We start from the raw sequence: 17,369 nt of genomic DNA on the forward strand, positions 1-17,369 counted from the left end.
AATTGAAATACTTTCACATGCTTAAGCAACTTTATAACGCTCTTAGAAATGTACTATGTTAGTAAAAAGTAAATGAATTTAGTATTCAATCCAATAGTACAATTATTGTCTACATTCAATAAAAGTGATCACCAACCAAGATAAAACAAATCATTAAATAGTTAAATATATAGTACTAGTCTTAATTGTTGTTGGCAATTTTCTGTTTAATTTAAAATTAATATATATATATTTAGAAATTTTCATGAATTTTAAGAGAAACAGCAATTTATCTATATCATGAGAAAACATATTAAACTCAAAACTCAAACTCAATAGAGATTCTTATAAGACGAATGAATTGATAAATTTCATTAAAATCTCATTTTCATTATATTGTTCTCTGAATAAATAAATATAAATTTACTTTATATCTCAGTAATTAAAACGTAATTAGTGCTAAAAATAATCTAAGTACAAGTATCTAATAGATACTTTTTTTAAATTTGTCACGTGACCCTAGACTTACCAATCATAGAATCGTCCAATGAATGGTTGACTATACAGTGCAATGTTATTTTTTCGTGAATTGCAGGTCGATTTACAAGTATGGTTTTCTATACAAAGTCGTAATTTTATGATATAATCGAATGTTGCATGAGTTAGGACCATGTGCTGGAACCAAATAAAAGGTAAGTCATTGAAAGACAGTCATTAATTTTAATGCATACTTAGATTAACCATACTATCATCGTTGTTAATTTTAGTTTAAGAATTTTTTAATAAATTCTAACAAAATTACACATAAATAATTAATACATATAATTGTTTTTACTCTTTTAAATTATTTACGTCCGGATAATAACAAAATCTCATGAAATTGATAAATTAACAACTATTTCATCATGTTAGTAAACACATGTCATTGTCTTCTTAATTCTAGAATGATCAAAAAATGATTTACAAACAAAGATGTTATTAAATGCGGAAGGGATATAAAATTTGGAAATGAATAAGTTAAGCAGCATACCTCCAAACTTGGATCTGGATGATCCAAGGTTTCGAGTCAGACCATATCAACAAATTGTTGCTTCTTGTACAGGTGCTTTTATTACGTCAATTTTTGGTAAGATTTATTCATTTTTAATACGATATATTTTTACAAAAAAAATTAATTCTATAGAGAAAATATTACAAACCTTCTTTTGTAGTTACTCCTTTGGATGTAGTTAAGATCAGACTACAAGCACAGCAAAAAGCAATGCTCTCTAACAAATGTTTTCTTTATTGTAATGGCTTAATGGATCACTTATGTCCTTGTCTAAATGGGAAAGGTCCAATATGGGCTAGAGGAAATGGAAAGTTTAATGGCACAGTGGTATGATGCATATACAAATTTTTGCTAAAATTTAAATCATAATAAAGACTAGTAATTAAATAATATAGAATAATTCATTTATAGGATGCCCTTATGAAGATTAGCAAGAATGAAGGTATTCTTTCACTATGGAGTGGTTTAAGTCCTACTCTTGTTCTAGCTGTACCTGCAACCATAGTGTATTTTGTTTCATATGAACAGTTAAGATTATATCTTAAGGTATATAAACCTCCCTTCAACTTCGTTTAAGTCTTTCTCCATTTTCTTATAATATTCATATGTTCATAGGATAAATATAATAACAACTACAGAAAAGTTAATGGAGTTACCATGGAACAGCCATTCTGGATTCCTATGTTGGCTGGGGCTACAGCACGGATTTGGGCTGCAACCTTAGTGAGCCCATTAGAGTTAATTAGAACAAAGATGCAATCTCAGAGATTAAGTTATGCAGGTAATTTCTTGTGCTTATTATTCTTCACATCATAAATTATGCACAATAATAATGTAATATTTATATCTATCTTTTTTAGAAATTCTTCAAGCATTGAAAACTGTTATAAAATATAATGGGGTTCCTGGCTTATGGATGGGATTAACTAGTACTCTTCTACGTGATGTACCCTTTAGTGCGATTTACTGGTTAAATTACGAAACTATAAAGCAAAAGTTTCAAGTGACTCAACAGACTTTTACTTTTAACTTCATAGCAGGTGCTATAGCTGGATCTGTGGGTGTTTTGTTTATATTCTAACTTTAATGATAATGACAGAGATATAAAAATACTATATACATATTGATTTTATAGATAGCCGCATTTTTAACTATTCCATTTGACGTTGTGAAGACACATAGACAAATAGAAATGGGTGAGAAAGAGATTTATTCAGGTATTATAAGTTTCATTTTCTATTTTCTTTTTATATCTCTATATCTTTCACATTTCTGTATCTTTCTTTAACGAGAATATGAATTACAGATAAACCTGGACGTATTGGCGGAACGTGGATTGTAATACAAAAAATTTATACGCAAAATGGAGTGAGTGGATTATTTACAGGACTAATTCCGCGTGTAATTAAAGTAGCTCCAGCTTGTGCGATTATGATTGCGACATTTGAACATGGGAAACGATTCTTTCAAGTATACAATGCTAACCAAATACTTCAATACGAGAACGATTTACAACTTCTAAAACACAAACGGAAAAGCGTAGAATGACGTGCATGTCATATTTTATATCATAATATATTATACTCAAAGAGAACGAATAAATTTTATTTAAAACTTTATTCAAGATTTTAGATATTTGACAGGAAAAGTAAGCTATGTATAAACTAAGAATTGAAGATTATTAAATTATGAAGAGGTAATTATGCAATTTAGTAACTTTCCCAATTTTGACTATTTGACTTCAGACTTTTTCTTTTCAAGTTTCATTTTATAAAGAAAGCACCAAATTAAAGAATGTTCTCATTTCATAAGATTAGAAATTAGATTATGTTTTAACAAATTTACTTAAACATGTTTGAATAGATGAAAAAATTTCTACCATTTAAAAAATTATTGGCGCTGTAAAGATTCAAAACCTAATCTAACCTTTATGGTAAATTTTGAACATTAAATGCATTAATGTAAAAGAATATTAAATCTTTAAAACTTTCCACTATTTCATAAAGAGGGACAGAAAATCAAATAGTTAAAATTAGGTCAAATCACTAAAATGCATACTTACATATTATACAAAGATAACCTTTATAATCTAAATCTCTAGTCCAATTTCATAGCAACCAACCATATCTTCACCATAGAAATATTCTAAAAAATCCCTAGCATAAATATGAATCAAACGAGTATTTACACAAGTCGATATTTAAAAATGTTTAAATCATCCATCTTTCTGTTTCAATACAATATTTAGAAAATTTTATCAGAAAGAGCAATGATAAAAAATAATACAAATTTTAATACAAAACATTTACAGGTTTGGGAGTTGGAAGATTTCCGGAAATACATAATAGTAAATGTATTTATTAGTTACTGCAGACGCAGAAACGTTCGGCTAAATTCGGTTGATCGATAATCGTGTTCGGCGAGAGTCGAGGCGTTGCAAGTAGTGAATAGGTCACTGCACGGAAGTCGGTTCGGTCGTTCAGTGGAGATTGTTCGTTCGACAAGGGACTCGTTCACTAGTCTCTCACCAATTGAACATTCCAAAGGCCGGGTCTTCTTACCGCCTCTTCTTGCTATACTCTGGTAAGTCTGACCTCCTATTAACTTAAAATCGCTTGAAATAAAAGAAAAACTCTCAAGATTTCTCATTAATCATTTTTTCAATATCATATTTTAATCTAAAATATCATTAAGAATCATAATTTACAAATTCTTAGATAATCGCAAAGAAGAAATTAATTGAGCGAACGGAAGGCAAAGTACGAGAAGTGGCCATTTTGTCGTCGGCCATTAATTGCTTCGTGGTTTTTACTTTTATTATTGATAACAGAAATTAGGCGATACTCGAGTTGTGATACTAGAGTTAATTTTGACTCTTGAATCTCACATAACGATCCCATCAGGAACGTTACGTAATACTAAGCTACGTACGTCCCATCTCATGGCCAGTCATTCGCTGGTATCCACCGGGTTATATTACAGCACCTTGGTGGCAACTCGTGGTCTTCGATTTTTCGAAACGTTTCTTGTTTCAGATACTCTTTAAAGCAGTCACACTTCAAACGTCATCATGTACGCTTGCACCAAATTCATCGCACCCATCGTCACCAGGTCGGCCGTGAGTATATTTTTTCATCCTCAGTTTGATTTCATATACGTTATTATATAATCTTCAATCTTAGAATTTACACCGGATTTTCAGTTGTTTGCTGGAAGTAAGAACTACATTCGGCCGCTGAGCAGTGCCGTAGTGAATCACAGCCAGTCTATACAACAGAACCAGATCCAGACTCCAATCAGTGCTGTAAATATTTTTCATTGTGCATTGCATAACCTATTCCCGTTACCGGGTTATATAAGCCGCTGTATTTTCATAATTCCAAGCTTTTTTGCTTTTTAGAGAGAAACAAAAGATTTGTGAAAAAAATTTGTTCATTTTTGGTAATTCATTGACATATATCACCTGGGGCTTTGAACTGTGTTGAATTATTCAACTGTACTGTTGCAATCTGAAGTTATGTCATGGAAAATATAAAGTTGAATTAAATTGGGGTTTATTGTGAATAGAATTCTTTAATTGATAGAAATAAGGAATTTAAGGGATGTAAGATATAACTAGAAATAATTATCTTTTAGCAAATGAATCTTTTCAGTTATGGATTAGTTCAATAATTTTTTTTTTAGTTTCAATTGATATCATGAAAAGACTTGAAGCAACAAATGATTTTAATGATATATTCTTTGTCAATAGCATTAAATTTGATAACCTGGAATTGTGAATAAGATAGTAATATTTTCATTGTTTTCTTGAAAACAAAATTGAGTGTTGTGTATTAAAGAAAACAAAATATGTTTTTTAATTCTAAATGATAAACCAAATTTACTTTATTACATCAAAATATTGATTACACATGCAAAATCAATGAACATAAAGATTATGTAAGGCATGTTATTTTAGAGGTAAAAGTAGAGCAACTTTATGTAATATATGTAGCATTATAGTAGAAATTATTGCTGGACATGACATTCTTTAAATTAAATTTAAACTTTCTTGATCTTGCAAGACTTTCAAATACTTAAAATGTTGTTCTCTTTTTAATTTTACAGAATTTTTTCTTTAATTACTTGAATGATTATTTTATAGTCTCCACTGGTGCAGTCCACGATTGTGCGTAGTTTCCAGACATCCGCAATCAGCCGTGATATCGATTCTGCTGCGAAATTCATTGGTGCTGGTGCCGCCACCGTGGGAGTCGCTGGATCAGGTGCGTATATCCTTCATCTTCGTCAATTACAAAAATTCTAATCCATTATGATTCCTTATCTAACATTCATATTTCTCATTAGAAAAAGTCCCAAATTTCTATTCCAGGAATTGGTGTTGGTTTGATTTTTGGATCCCTCATAATCGGTTATGCCCGAAATCCATCCCTAAAGCAGCAAGTTTTCAATTATGCTATCCTTGGCTTTGCTTTATCAGAAGCAATGGGTCTCTTTTGCTTGATGATAGCATTCCTTATATTATTTGCCTTTTGATCCCAATTCCTCCACACAGTAGTAAAGTTATATTACAAGTTTCATTCCTTTGACTAATCATAAAACAAAGACTTAAATGTACTATTATTGATTTCAGGTGCAGGAATTGGTTCAGTGTTTGGTTCTTTAATCGTTGGCTATGCCAGGAATCCCTCTCTCAAACAGCAATTGTTCTCATACGCCATCCTGGGCTTTGCCTTGTCTGAGGCCATGGGTCTCTTCTGTCTTATGATGGCTTTCTTGCTCTTGTTCGCGTTCTAAGTTACCAAAATCGCATAAAAACACAATATTACTAGTTTTAGTGCGTCACTGCCAAAGCAGCATCCTTTGATTCCTGCAAGGGAAGCAGCGGTAGTTGCATTTGGTGTACGGGATGCCATGAAATCATTAGAGATGCTCGATTATCCGGTTCGACGGGGTATGCGACGGTACGACAATGAACTGAAAAAAAATGGCGGCTGTATACGTATATTTGGATCATCGATCGGACCGTCCTCCACCCCTTCGGGACCTTTCGAACTGATTTGTAATCATTTCATGGTCTACTGTAATATCATTGTAGCGTAAAAACTTCACATTACTACAATAACATATTTCAGTGTAATGAGAAACGACTAAGAACGTTACATAAAAGTTTATTAAAAGGTGAAAAACAGAAAAAGTACGACAGCCCTGCCTGCAAGATTATAATACGCATATATCCATCACTTTTAATGTTATCAAATATTAAGGCATAGTACATTTTTGTTACCCCGAAAATTGTTCATCATTGTTGTGCCATCGCGTGCGCACGTTATTGAAGGTAACTGGACGAAGAAAACTGTACAGTGATATTGAATAAACACTTGTCGTGACATTATTATTGAATCTATGAACGATTCTGTTTAAACCTCATCCTTAGATTCTAATTATAATTAAAGAGACAATTACTTTCTCTTTGGTAGAAGTTCATTCTGAAGATCAGAGTTTTATTAAATTATGCAATGGTTGGCAGTATGAATATTAATGTAGATTAATTCTATAAAAATGATTAATATTGGCAGAATTAAGTAATCAAATCTATTGTTGAAATAGAAAATAAATAATTCAAAGAAAATATTTTAAAATAAATGTTACACCGTTTTATTTAAAAATTAGACTGATATTATTCAATTTTTATACATAGTTTTATCACGATATTGTACAATGCAGTAAAAAATTGCATTTAGTTTGTAGTGCCGAAACCTATAGGTTCTACGTTGTTATGTGGTAACATGTTCAACTGGTCCAAAAGGTTTTCCCTCTCTCGAAGACACGACCACGCTTTCTCCTGTTCTTTTTTTGTTAAGGGTACTTTTCTTTGTTTCGATAGTATAAGTTTCTTGTAGTGTTCTATCACTTCGTTATCCGCCGTACTAATTTTCCTCTTCAACGCTTGCCGTTTGCTTTCCTCCTGAGCTAAACTCAACAGTCTTTTTAACTGTGTTACATTATGATTGGAAAGAGCAGTGAGCTCCTGCTGACACCGTTTTATCTCAGTCAAAATTTCGTCGTCCTCTTGACTCTTCTTTTGTGCATCTGGTTCTAAAATTCCTTGCTCTACAAGTTCTTTGTGCATCCTTAATTCTAAATTAATAGAGTTCTGAATAGTAAGATCTCTTAAAACCGGAGGATCACTATCCCTAAAGAGTTTGTTATCTGTGTTATTATTTGCAACATATACATTTTCTTCAAGTAAGGCAGAGACTAATCTCTGAGTTAGAGGTCCTGCTATACTGTGTGCCTTTTTATCATTTTTTCCAACTAACAGAGACACATCCGAGCGATTTTTTTTTTTATCTCTAGTTGGATTACCTGCATCTTCTTCTTGCAACAAATCATTATGTGCCCAGATTAAACTGTAATGACGACCTAATGGAGGGACTTTTTTAAAGTCACTAATGTCACTGTGCGTGCAAATTAATTCTTCTAGTAATTTAATATCATCAGACATAATGTCTGTGCAATATGGATCGACAGATGCCCAGAATTTATTGGGAGTATCATTTTTTGGTAAGAGCAACTTTGGTGATTCAGATTTGGAACCTTCAATTCTTGAAATTTCATGAACATTTGGAATGACTTGAGAGTTTGAGCTGGTAACAGCTTTTTGCTTGAACAGTTTTGCAGGTAAAGGAGACTGTGTTTTAACATTAAGTTCTTTAGGTTTGAACTTTTCTTCTCTAACCTTTTTATCCAGAAGAGAAAGACCTTTCCCACTCTTAGACCTTTTGTCTCTGCGTTCCTCTACTGAAGACAAATTGGTTATCTCCTCTTGAAGCATGCGATGTCGCACCACTACAGAGGAGAGAAGCATTTCTAGTTCTAACTGCAGCGTATCAAGATCCTCCATTCCTACACCTTCTTCCACACTACGTTGCAGGATACTACTATACCTTGGAAGAAGACGGCTATTGTCAGCAATTTTTAAAATAGATAAAGGCTTTGTGGCCTCTGTATTCTCCAAAGTCGTATCCGAGTTAAGGGCAGAAGACTGTACAGTCTTCCCACTTTCTCGCACTTTGACGACCGCCTTTTTGGAACTTTGTTTTCCTTTTCCAGACATGGTTACAATTTTAATTTTGCACAGGTGCCTTCAAAAGATTACGTTTATTATTTCACTAGGAGATACTCATCTTTATAAGGCTTGGTTGTTGTGTTGACTAATTCTATCTACCTTTCTTGTAAGCCTAACCTTCTTCATTCAAATGAATTTTCAGTTCAACAGATAGTAGACGTTTTTGTACTCTACATAAAAGATTTTATCTTCTTTCAGTTTAACTTTCCAATTTTCAATCGTTATACACATACAATTCTGAAGTGTCATAAGCTATTAGGTTATGTTAACATCCACAAGTTGTACGCGCAATGAACGCTCTGATCAGCTGGTAGGCTAATGCATGAAATATGCAGTCAACGTCATCTAATTGTAACTCATAAGACTCATAAGTAATCTTACCCTCGAAAATTTATTAAAGAAAATATTCTTATTTTTCGTTTTATGTTCAAGAAACTGATACGAAAATAATTAGTCGAATCGCTAAACGATCCTTCCCTATTAAACAGTAGCACTATCTCAACTGTTCTATTTACATGTACCTAAAGCGTGTATGATACAGCGTCAACTAACCGAAATTTTTCCTTGTTAACTGACCATTGTTATTCCCACCACTTTAATGGTACTTTAGTAGTGTCAATTCATTTTGATTGGTTGGAATTAATTTGATTTAATGATCAATTACTTAATTTTGAATTTAATAGAATTTAAATAAATTTATTAAGCTGTTGTGTAACATGTTTTTAATACAATTTTTCCAATACTATTTTCAACATAAATAGATTTATTTAAAATTTATAGCAAGTATAGTTTGTTCAATGAGTCAAGTCGATAAAGTCAAATAGAGAGAAATATATGTATAATTGGTCAATAGTATATGCAACACCTTCAGTTATTGGCTAGTCGCTAGTGTAGTATAATTACGAGGATAATTTGATATTAATGTAAAAAATGTTTAAACTGAGCTGCTAAATCTGATATATTTGTTTAATCTAACCAAAAAAAAAGAAATAAATATAAATATATATCAGATCTTTTCATTTAGGAGGTTAATGTCTGGAAAAATAGCTTTCTCTAATATGTAGTTTCCTTTAGATTGTAATCACGTGGTTTTATTTACATTTCTTGACTTAACTCGTTGTACATGTCGTATATCTATTTACAACATTTTCATAAATCATATTATACACTTACGACGTATTTTTTGTATTTCCAAAATAAATTCTAATCTATAATCAAATAGACTATAATCAATACAACAACATATAAATTCTTAAATCTTGATGATGTTACGAAATTATTTGTATGATAATTGCCATTTAACATGATAATATATTCGCTTTAATCTGTAATAAATTTATTATCCATGTTTTTAAGAATTACTCGTCATGGGTAATAGGTCGTTAGATAAATAATGAAAAAAAGTAGAGAGTAGTGCTCAGTAAGGAAAATCGAAAATGGCTGAGAAAGGAGCTCATTTAACTGGAACAACATTTATAAAACCTTCTATTTTTGAAATTATAGCACAGGAATCATTATCATCCATTGTCGAACCCTCTTTTAAAAAATTTCTATCGGTAGGTTAGGTTAACTGATCTTCAAAAATAGAATTTAATATAATTTCAATTATAATTGTTTCATTTTTATGTTATTAATAAAAAGTACTCTACATTTTTATGAAATTAGAATCGATAATAAACTATCATGTTCTGATTGCATTAATAGTTAACATTCTTGCGTTTTTTTAAATTACCAAACCGGAAGTCCGAAATTTAAATTTGAAAATAAAATTAATTTCATTAAATATATTATATAATTATTTAATAATTCATTGAATAATATATTATTATTTAATATATAATAATCTACCTCCTCGCAATAAAAGCTTAATTTTTTAAATGCTTTTATAAAATTTTAGTTTCTCATATCATTCAATATTGAAAGATACAGTCATCTTCTTAGATGGACAGATGAAGGCTATTTAATTTTCAATACAATTCTTCAATGGTATTACTTGAATAAATATTGTAAGTGACTCATTTTTATTAATATCTATACGAGTTTGAAGAGTTCACAAATATTTATTTGTAAAAGATCTATGTATTGCAGCTGCTTCATTTTCTGAAACATTTTATGGTTTAAAACGCATAACTGTAGTAGATTCGAAAATTAGAAGCAAGTTATCAAACAAGCAAAAACATCTTTCTTTGATATTAACAGTTATATTTCCTTATATAAAAAATAAACTATCTCAGTTAAGTCAAAGGTATAAACTCGAAGAATTAGATGGATGTGCTCCAAAATCGGTATTTATTAACATATTTAATTTTAATTTATATTTATTTTTTCAAATAATTCTTAAACTTACTTTCCATTGCAGAAATGGGAAAAATTGTATCGTAATTCCATTATTAAAGGAAACGCGATAATTTTTATGATATATGAATTTATGGTACTGTATAATTATATACTTTATATTTCTGGAAAATCTGCATATACTTCCCCGCTTTTGAAGCTATTATCCATTACTTTAACATATGCAGAACCAGAACCAATAATTAGTATTTCTGATCTATTAAGAAAGATTAGAAACAATTCCTTTGGCCTTAGTGATGGGGTAGATATATTTCAAAGAATGGTGACTACATCTTTTGAATTTGGAGCATTTTTCCTTCAGTTTGTATCGTGGTGGACTCAAGAACATTATTCAACTAGCTTACTGTCATTACCCATTCCACCACCTCCTAAGGCAAGAATATAATAATTAATAATTGTAACTATGTACCAAAGTTCTTTCTCTATGTAATCTGCAATTATATGTAAAATATTTTTTTTATTTATTTCAGATTCCAGAAATAGCAAAGCAATACAAAGGCATATGTCCAATCTGTCGTAAAGCACTCAGAATACATACAGTACTTTCAGTATCTGGGTACGTGTAAACATTATAAAAGTAAGAAGTTCCAATTTAGATTGTAATTCATAAATATTTCATTTCACAGTTACGCATTCTGTTATCAATGCATTCTTCCTGTGATACGCACAGACAGAAAGTGTCCAGTGACAAACTACCCTGCCAAAGAAGATGACTTAATACGTTTGTATTTAGGCTAAGTAATAATGTGCATATTTTATCAGGAAAATTGTATATGTAAATAAAAGATTGTTATTTCTCAAATTCCTTTCACTATCATTATTATATAGGACAAAATCACCTTCAATACGAACGTAATGAAAATATTTAGACATTCATTGTATTGTAACATAACTTTCAATGTCAACGAGAGTTTCATGAAAATAAAAGTTCCCTGGCGTGGAATAAACTAATTGAATAATTGCAATTGTGAATAACATTTACAGGTACATTCCTCTATATTGTAGAAAAAATACTGATTTCAGCCGAAGGTTTTAATTAGCATCCAATACACTCGCGTACTTGAATCACAGACAACGGCGCCGGAAGTTCCAGTCATCGGTTTCGATTGAACACTCGCACCAGACTTTTGGTAAAACATCTTAAAGAATGTAATATATTTCAATACTGAATATTCGACACTCTATATAGAATCTAAGAATAAAAATGATTCGCAAAATATAAGAATATTATCTAAGAGGTAATACAATAAGTATTTACCCTTCCTGTACTTCCATATTACCAAGTAATCAGTGTTCGAGTATTGTTCACTTATTAATAATGTATAAGGCACCCTTACGATTGTGGATATCAATTTAAAAGTTTTCTAATCCAAAAAATTTTTCTTACTTCATCTTATTGAATATTACCAACTTACAATTTGGAGTAATTATGAAAAATTATGGCACACACTTTGTAGAGAAATTTATGAAAGTGATGAAATACTAATTTAAAGTATATATTCACAAAACATTAAAAAATTTCTCATTTTTGTAATTCTATATATCTGCTTATAAAAATTTAATCTATGTATACTTTATAACAAGGAATAATAAAGGAAGTTGTGAGTTGAGGAAATAGGATTATGCAATATATACGTTACTTCATATAAAAATTAAAATCTTTTCTCGTTCAGAAAGTATTATATACATTTGTCTCTGTGTTATAATCGATGGATATGTTACATTTCAGAATGCTTGGAAAGCCCTACTTAATTAAGTAGAATACTTGAACACTGACTTTCTTACTACATTGATAGGAACATTTTTTTTTCGAAGGCCACGATTAATAATGCATAGAAGTTCTAACGCTCTAGTCTAATCAAACTAACCATATAGCAATTATGTTAGTTACGTTTCATGGCATAAAAATTAATAACAATGATTTGCACTTACATATAGATTATCTAAAAAAAAGATGAGAATATCGCTATATATACTCATACATTGATCAAATTTTATGTTAACTTTTTTATATATACAAATCTTAAAACCTTAATTATAAATTATTATCTCGAAAGATTTTATGTTGATATAAACAATTCCTAACGTATTTGCAATTATAAAAAGCTTCTACTTTTCTTATGTAAAAATTACATAAAGAATATCCTCTCCATTTTGTTAAAATAAGCTTATACTGATGTATGAGTATACATGTTATTTTTTTTTTGTATCATTATCAGACTTTTAAAATTATGATTAATATTCCATTGGAATTTTTCGTTTACTTTCGTAATTTCATTAAGAATCACATTTTTTGTTCGCAGCAGTTGCGTTTTATAACTGTTTGAATTAAGTAGATTTTCTATTGTTTCTTTTTGTACCTTTACCAATGAAGAATTTGGCCGCCAGTTAGTTCATTCTCTCAAGTTGTTTGACTAGACTGCAGCTTTAATACAGTTTTCTCTATCTTCGATAGGCTCCTTTACCAATCATGCGATGCACGATGCAAATTTTTATAGGCACATTCGATCACTTCACGTTAAAGAGTATTAACATAGTAACAATAATAGTACCTAAGCATGTATTATGATAATACTAGCTTATAACTGAAACGCATTAAAATTGAATTAAAATTCATTCCAATCCTATTAAAATTTAACAAAATATTAAAAAATACATGCTTTCTGAATGCTGAAGTTTAAAAAAGGGAGCAGTGTTTTGAAATTATCGCAGCTTTAAAAGAAATATATGATTTCAAAAATTGCTTATTTCTACACAATCATTAATATCTAGTAATTCTACTAATAATTTTGATTTTTGTGTATGTACTTCATGCAAAATTCTACTAATCGACTTACTAAATTATTAGAAACTGTACGTTAACACGACAAAATAGGTAAAGATACATAGGGGATAGAAACAAATATAAGTTCAAGCAAGAGGGACAATTTTACTGTGCTTTAAGTATGATTTACTAATTATATCGATAGTGTTAATATTAGAGGGTAAATCAAACTGTTACAACAGAAAGCGTACGTTTCAGTATTCTAGAACGTATACATACGTACGTGTCTGAGATTCAAAAATTTCATACCCAATCGCATATTCGTTTCATCTCCTCTCCATAAAGCGTCCGTTCAATTTTTCAACCTCTTAAGAACACATCAACTACAATTCTTCGAAGAATGCAACTCTGGCCTTGGTGGACCCAGACTTCACTTTCTTTAACGTACTATACTTATTCTCACCGAGTCGCACTTGTTCTTCGTGTAATTGATCTAACTCGCACTGTTTCTCTCCGACCTTCATAACTTCTATCTCTGTACGCAATTCTCTAAGTTGCTCTTGCAAGTGTTTGCTCTTTTCCCAGTAATCGACTCTTTCTTTCTCTATCTCCAGGGAAAGTTGATCGACGTCTCCATCGGCAATTAGATCATATGAAGTTAGGTCAGCTGGCAGAGGTTCAGTATCCAGTTGCAGTGTCTGAAGATCCGCTTGCAAATCTGACGGAAGTACTTGTGTCGATGGGAATAGATTTGGCACAGGCTATGAAAATATTAAGAGAAATATTAATTTTAATTATATGAATGAAATAAAACTATATTTCATTCTAACTTTATAAATTATATTTAATTATTAGACTGCTGATTTTTATGCATTTATGAAGAATTTAAGAGGTACAAAAATGCACAGGATGAACATAATATATAAATATATAAAAATGTCCAAAATACAGTACGTTTTATAATATCTAGTAAATAAAGTAATTATCTACCTAGGTTTCAATTTTTAACTTATATTCATAAATATATAAATTTGCATAAAAATCCACAGTCTATTAATTATTCCTATGATTTGGATGCATACAGCTATAGTAGCAGTGTAAGCGTTTCTGCTGAGGAATTCCAACAGTTTTTCCTTTGCTTCCTTTTCAGCAATTCGTGCACGCAGCAGTTCATCTTTTAATTTTTCTGCTTCAGCTGCTCTTCGCTCTGATTCTTGTACCAGCCTTTCTGTCAGCAACTCTGCTTCTCTGGTCTTTCGTTCGAGGTGAACCTTTTCCTCTTCTGTCTTCATATTATTCAATCGTATACGTGTGATCTCCTGTTCTGCCTCTGAAGCCTTCTGACTTAATAGCATGGCCTCCTCTTCAGCCACGCGACTTTTCTCTGCTAGTAGATCTGCAGTTTCTTCAGACCTTCTCTATAATAATACGAAATTTTTTAAAGATAATGTTTAGTTATTACGGTAATACAAAGTTATTTATGTTGTCTTACAAGTGCTTCGTTTGCTAGACGAATTTCTTCCTGATATTGCAGAAGACGTTGCTCCATAGCGGCCTTTTCCCTTTCTGCTGCTTCTCTGAGTTGTTTTTCTCGTGCCAGTTTATTTCTCTCGATTTGCCTCCTAACAAAACAATATTATTATAGAGTAAAAGTTATACATTGTTTAAAAAATAATAAGTTAATATAGTAATATAATATAGTAGTAATTACTTATCCATTAAAAAATACCTTTAGGAAGTATTTACATGATTCCTTTGAAGATGTTCCACTTTTAAGTGTTTAAATAAATATACTAACCTTTTTAAACATCTATTTAATTATTTCTCAGTTCCTATAAAATAATATAAAACAACAAAAAGAAAAGAGAAATAGAGGTTAATTAGGATAATGTTATAGTGAAATATACATAAACTTTTCATGCATACAATTATTAGATACATCTTTTATAATTCATCACAAAAATATTTTAAACTTATTTTTTCATTTTTAGTTAATAAAACATTCGAGTTCACAAGCTGCAGCCAAATTATAAGAATTTAATTTATAATAGAAAGAATATCATATATATTTAACATCGCATTGAAGTTGTATTAAAAAGCAATGAAAATTTAAGCAACATTTCGAGAAATATATATGTGTGAAAATATACCTTGACTTCTCCTCTTTGGCCTGCGCTTTCATCTGTTGCACCTCCATGGAATCAGGTTTGCGTCTCCTCATAAACAGATCGTGGTTGCCAATACAGAGGTCCAGGATCTTAACAAATAATATGTGAGCAGCTTTGTCATTGTTTTGTTCGTCGAATCCTAAAGCTATCAAACCCTTCACCCAGCTGCCAACATCTGACTGTTTTTTTACCAGTTTATTCATCCGAACTTTCTGCGAGAAGAACACGAAGTTCGGCGACGTTTTCTCCACCGGCTTTATTACGAACTTCTTGTCATCAAAACTGATGTGTCGTATCTCCGACCACGTGAATGTTGTTTTCGGTGCCAGCTTGTTCTCCTTCTCGTAAATGTTCAGTCCCAAGGCCGTGACTCCCAACCAAAGGTCAGTTTCTTTTTTATTCTAATAATTTATATCGCTGAATAAAAATACTTTTACAATAAAAATTTTATTTTATCTATAAAATGTTATTGCACTTACACTAATAGGGAAATAATTTACGCCATACATATCAAGATCTTGAGCAATTTTTAGATATTCCATTTCTGCTTCATCTCTTGACATTCCACGATGATCAGCATACCAAATTTTTATTCTATCTTCCCACATTTCAGGCGTCATCTGATACTGATCGATGACTCTCTGTGGCAACAAATCCTCGCTAGCAAGCATTCCTGGACGGTATGATACTTCATCATAGTCTCCATACTATAACATTTAAGGTTACAGATTAGTACAAATAAGAATGTTTATTTTAAAAAGATAACTGAAGGTACAATCACCTTCGCTTGAACTGCATAAGAAGCTAACAGAACAGATGCCTCTGGTGGACAATAAATGTCCATTGAAAGGATGGCCTGTTTCACTTGCAGGAAGAACAAATGTTGTGTTACTTCTTGCACCAATTCTTCAGCAACATCCTCCGGATAGAACTTTGCCAGAAACATAAAAGGTGTTGTAGGTTGCTGAGAAATACACTGATCTTGTACTAAAATGTAAGTTCATCAAAGCATTAATAAAGTATGATTTATGAAACAAATCAGTCTATGATCAATGGATTTAATAATTCACCTTTTTTGTCCAATTTTAACCAAGATATAAATCCTTTAGCATCTTCATACTGGAGTCCAAAATACCATGTTTCTCTTAATCCTATCGTACGACAGACCAAATCGAACAGATCTCTTCCCGTTGATCTCCACTGTAATGTAAATAGTCTGAAGTAGTTGTTTGCATGGTATTTGACAGTAACAAAGCAACCAAGTAATTTAAGTAGAAACTAACCTCCAAACTGAATTCGAGTTCAGCGTCCAGGGTACAGACTTTAACGGGGAAAGATTTTCCAGACTTTTTCCTTCGAAATGGTGGCATTTTACTCCTCATTATGTTCACTCAACATCACGAGAGAAGAAGGGTAATCAATATCGCAAAAAAAATGGAAGAAAAAAAGAACGAAAGCACCTAAGATTATTCTGCGGGGCTTTGTTCGGCTTTAACCGTTTCTCATATTGTTCAAAATAATCCAGAAAAGATATGAATGATAGATAACCTTACCTACGCATTCGCAACATATTGACGAAATACATTGAAACACGTAATAACGATTCGATCCACTCGAATTCCCGTGGAACAGCGTAACACGATCTCTCGAACTGTGGATTTCCTTGTTAAATCACATTCCGTTGGCCTTTTTTCCAAACTTTATTTTTGGAGAGAGAAAAAACAGCAGCAAAATTGATAGCGATACATAAACCAATCTCTCCACCTTTCGAAACAGTTTACTCCACCAATTTCAGTCAATTCGAGTAACTTCGCTCGAGACAGTAACTATACTGACAGTCTAGGTAATCTAACATTTTGTTTTTCGATAGTTTGAAATCTGCAACATCAATTGATCGATATTGCGGTTTCATTTTAATTC

The 17,369-nt window shown here is 31.3% G+C and overlaps 5 protein-coding genes across 11 annotated transcripts; 3 read left to right on the forward strand and 2 right to left on the reverse strand.

Moving 5' to 3' along the window:
- The first annotated feature begins 509 nt into the window (after positions 1-509).
- LOC100646935 (probable mitochondrial glutathione transporter SLC25A40) lies at positions 510-2,649 on the forward strand. The gene is made up of 8 exons (XM_012319764.3): positions 510-671; positions 923-1,105; positions 1,191-1,357; positions 1,442-1,576; positions 1,646-1,811; positions 1,891-2,087; positions 2,166-2,247; positions 2,337-2,649. The coding sequence occupies exons 2-8, from the start codon at positions 988-990 to the stop codon at positions 2,576-2,578; spliced, it is 1,107 nt and encodes a 368-aa protein (XP_012175154.1). The 5' UTR covers positions 510-671; positions 923-987; the 3' UTR covers positions 2,579-2,649.
- A 791-nt stretch (positions 2,650-3,440) lies between these two features.
- On the forward strand, positions 3,441-6,433 carry LOC100647486 (ATP synthase lipid-binding protein, mitochondrial). Its single transcript, XM_012319763.3, has 5 exons — positions 3,441-3,613; positions 4,066-4,148; positions 4,233-4,334; positions 5,175-5,295; positions 5,664-6,433. The coding sequence occupies exons 2-5, from the start codon at positions 4,101-4,103 to the stop codon at positions 5,825-5,827; spliced, it is 435 nt and encodes a 144-aa protein (XP_012175153.1). The 5' UTR covers positions 3,441-3,613; positions 4,066-4,100; the 3' UTR covers positions 5,828-6,433.
- Positions 6,434-6,662: 229 nt separating this feature from the next.
- LOC100646451 (transcriptional adapter 3) lies at positions 6,663-8,759 on the reverse strand. The gene is made up of 2 exons (XM_012319762.3): positions 8,262-8,759; positions 6,663-8,178 (listed from the first exon to the last, which is right to left on the reverse strand). The coding sequence occupies exon 2, from the start codon at positions 8,148-8,150 to the stop codon at positions 6,771-6,773; it is 1,380 nt and encodes a 459-aa protein (XP_012175152.3). The 5' UTR covers positions 8,151-8,178; positions 8,262-8,759; the 3' UTR covers positions 6,663-6,770.
- A 184-nt stretch (positions 8,760-8,943) lies between these two features.
- On the forward strand, positions 8,944-11,319 carry LOC100642829 (peroxisome assembly protein 12). 2 transcript variants are annotated; one of them, XM_048413570.1, is made up of 6 exons: positions 8,944-9,718; positions 10,060-10,168; positions 10,236-10,447; positions 10,522-10,890; positions 10,988-11,073; positions 11,144-11,319. In XM_048413570.1, the coding sequence occupies exons 1-6, from the start codon at positions 9,599-9,601 to the stop codon at positions 11,253-11,255; spliced, it is 1,008 nt and encodes a 335-aa protein (XP_048269527.1). In that variant the 5' UTR covers positions 8,944-9,598; the 3' UTR covers positions 11,256-11,319. The 2 variants fall into 2 exon arrangements, with proteins under 2 accessions (XP_048269527.1, XP_003403196.3); XM_003403148.4 differs by having other exon boundaries at positions 8,948-9,718; positions 10,251-10,447.
- Positions 10,955-17,321, reverse strand: LOC100646211 (merlin). Of its 6 annotated transcripts, none has more exons than XR_007226932.1 (10): positions 17,003-17,320; positions 16,733-16,826; positions 16,520-16,649; positions 16,231-16,436; positions 15,929-16,156; positions 15,432-15,850; positions 14,774-14,903; positions 14,364-14,699; positions 12,878-14,042; positions 10,955-11,656 (listed from the first exon to the last, which is right to left on the reverse strand). XR_007226932.1 is itself a non-coding variant. In XM_048413561.1 (10 exons), exons 1-10 carry the CDS (start codon positions 17,032-17,034, stop codon positions 13,665-13,667), a joined length of 1,851 nt encoding a protein of 616 aa, XP_048269518.1. In that variant the 5' UTR covers positions 17,035-17,315; the 3' UTR covers positions 10,955-13,664. The 6 variants fall into 6 exon arrangements, 5 of the variants coding, with proteins under 5 accessions (XP_048269518.1, XP_048269519.1, XP_048269517.1 ...); XM_048413561.1 differs by having other exon boundaries at positions 10,955-14,042; positions 15,432-15,538; positions 15,641-15,850; positions 17,003-17,315; XM_048413562.1 differs by having other exon boundaries at positions 10,955-14,042; positions 15,432-15,538; positions 15,641-15,850; positions 16,733-16,839; positions 17,003-17,314.
- Positions 17,322-17,369: the final 48 nt, after the last annotated feature.

This window comes from Bombus terrestris, chromosome 16, assembly GCF_910591885.1.
Source record: "Bombus terrestris chromosome 16, iyBomTerr1.2, whole genome shotgun sequence".
Lineage (NCBI taxonomy): Eukaryota > Metazoa > Arthropoda > Insecta > Hymenoptera > Apidae > Bombus > Bombus terrestris.

What these genes read in the sequence shown, in the direction of transcription:
- LOC100646935 (XM_012319764.3), top strand. Translation starts at nt 988, where the DNA reads ATGAATAAGTTAAGCAGCATACCTCCAAACTTGGATCTGGATGATCCA. An exon ending in GAAAGTTTAATGGCACAGTG is followed by an intron (nt 1,358 to 1,441) that starts GTATGATGCATA and finishes ATTCATTTATAG; the next exon opens with GATGCCCTTATGAAGATTAG. An exon ending in TGAGAAAGAGATTTATTCAG is followed by an intron (nt 2,248 to 2,336) that starts GTATTATAAGTT and finishes TATGAATTACAG; the next exon opens with ATAAACCTGGACGTATTGGC.
- LOC100647486 (XM_012319763.3), top strand. Translation starts at nt 4,101, where the DNA reads ATGTACGCTTGCACCAAATTCATCGCACCCATCGTCACCAGGTCGGCC. An exon ending in CCATCGTCACCAGGTCGGCC is followed by an intron (nt 4,149 to 4,232) that starts GTGAGTATATTT and finishes CCGGATTTTCAG; the next exon opens with TTGTTTGCTGGAAGTAAGAA. An exon ending in TCCAGACTCCAATCAGTGCT is followed by an intron (nt 4,335 to 5,174) that starts GTAAATATTTTT and finishes ATTATTTTATAG; the next exon opens with TCTCCACTGGTGCAGTCCAC.
- LOC100646451 (XM_012319762.3), bottom strand. Translation starts at nt 8,150, where the DNA reads ATGTCTGGAAAAGGAAAACAAAGTTCCAAAAAGGCGGTCGTCAAAGTG.
- LOC100642829 (XM_048413570.1), top strand. Translation starts at nt 9,599, where the DNA reads ATGGCTGAGAAAGGAGCTCATTTAACTGGAACAACATTTATAAAACCT. An exon ending in CTTTTAAAAAATTTCTATCG is followed by an intron (nt 9,719 to 10,059) that starts GTAGGTTAGGTT and finishes ATAAAATTTTAG; the next exon opens with TTTCTCATATCATTCAATAT. An exon ending in GTATTACTTGAATAAATATT is followed by an intron (nt 10,169 to 10,235) that starts GTAAGTGACTCA and finishes TATTTGTAAAAG; the next exon opens with ATCTATGTATTGCAGCTGCT.
- LOC100646211 (XM_048413559.1), bottom strand. Translation starts at nt 17,034, where the DNA reads ATGTATTTCGTCAATATGTTGCGAATGCGTAG. An exon ending in AATATGTTGCGAATGCGTAG is followed by an intron (nt 16,827 to 17,002) that starts GTAAGGTTATCT and finishes GAACATAATGAG; the next exon opens with GAGTAAAATGCCACCATTTC. An exon ending in GTCTAGCAAACGAAGCACTT is followed by an intron (nt 14,700 to 14,773) that starts GTAAGACAACAT and finishes GTATTATTATAG; the next exon opens with AGAAGGTCTGAAGAAACTGC.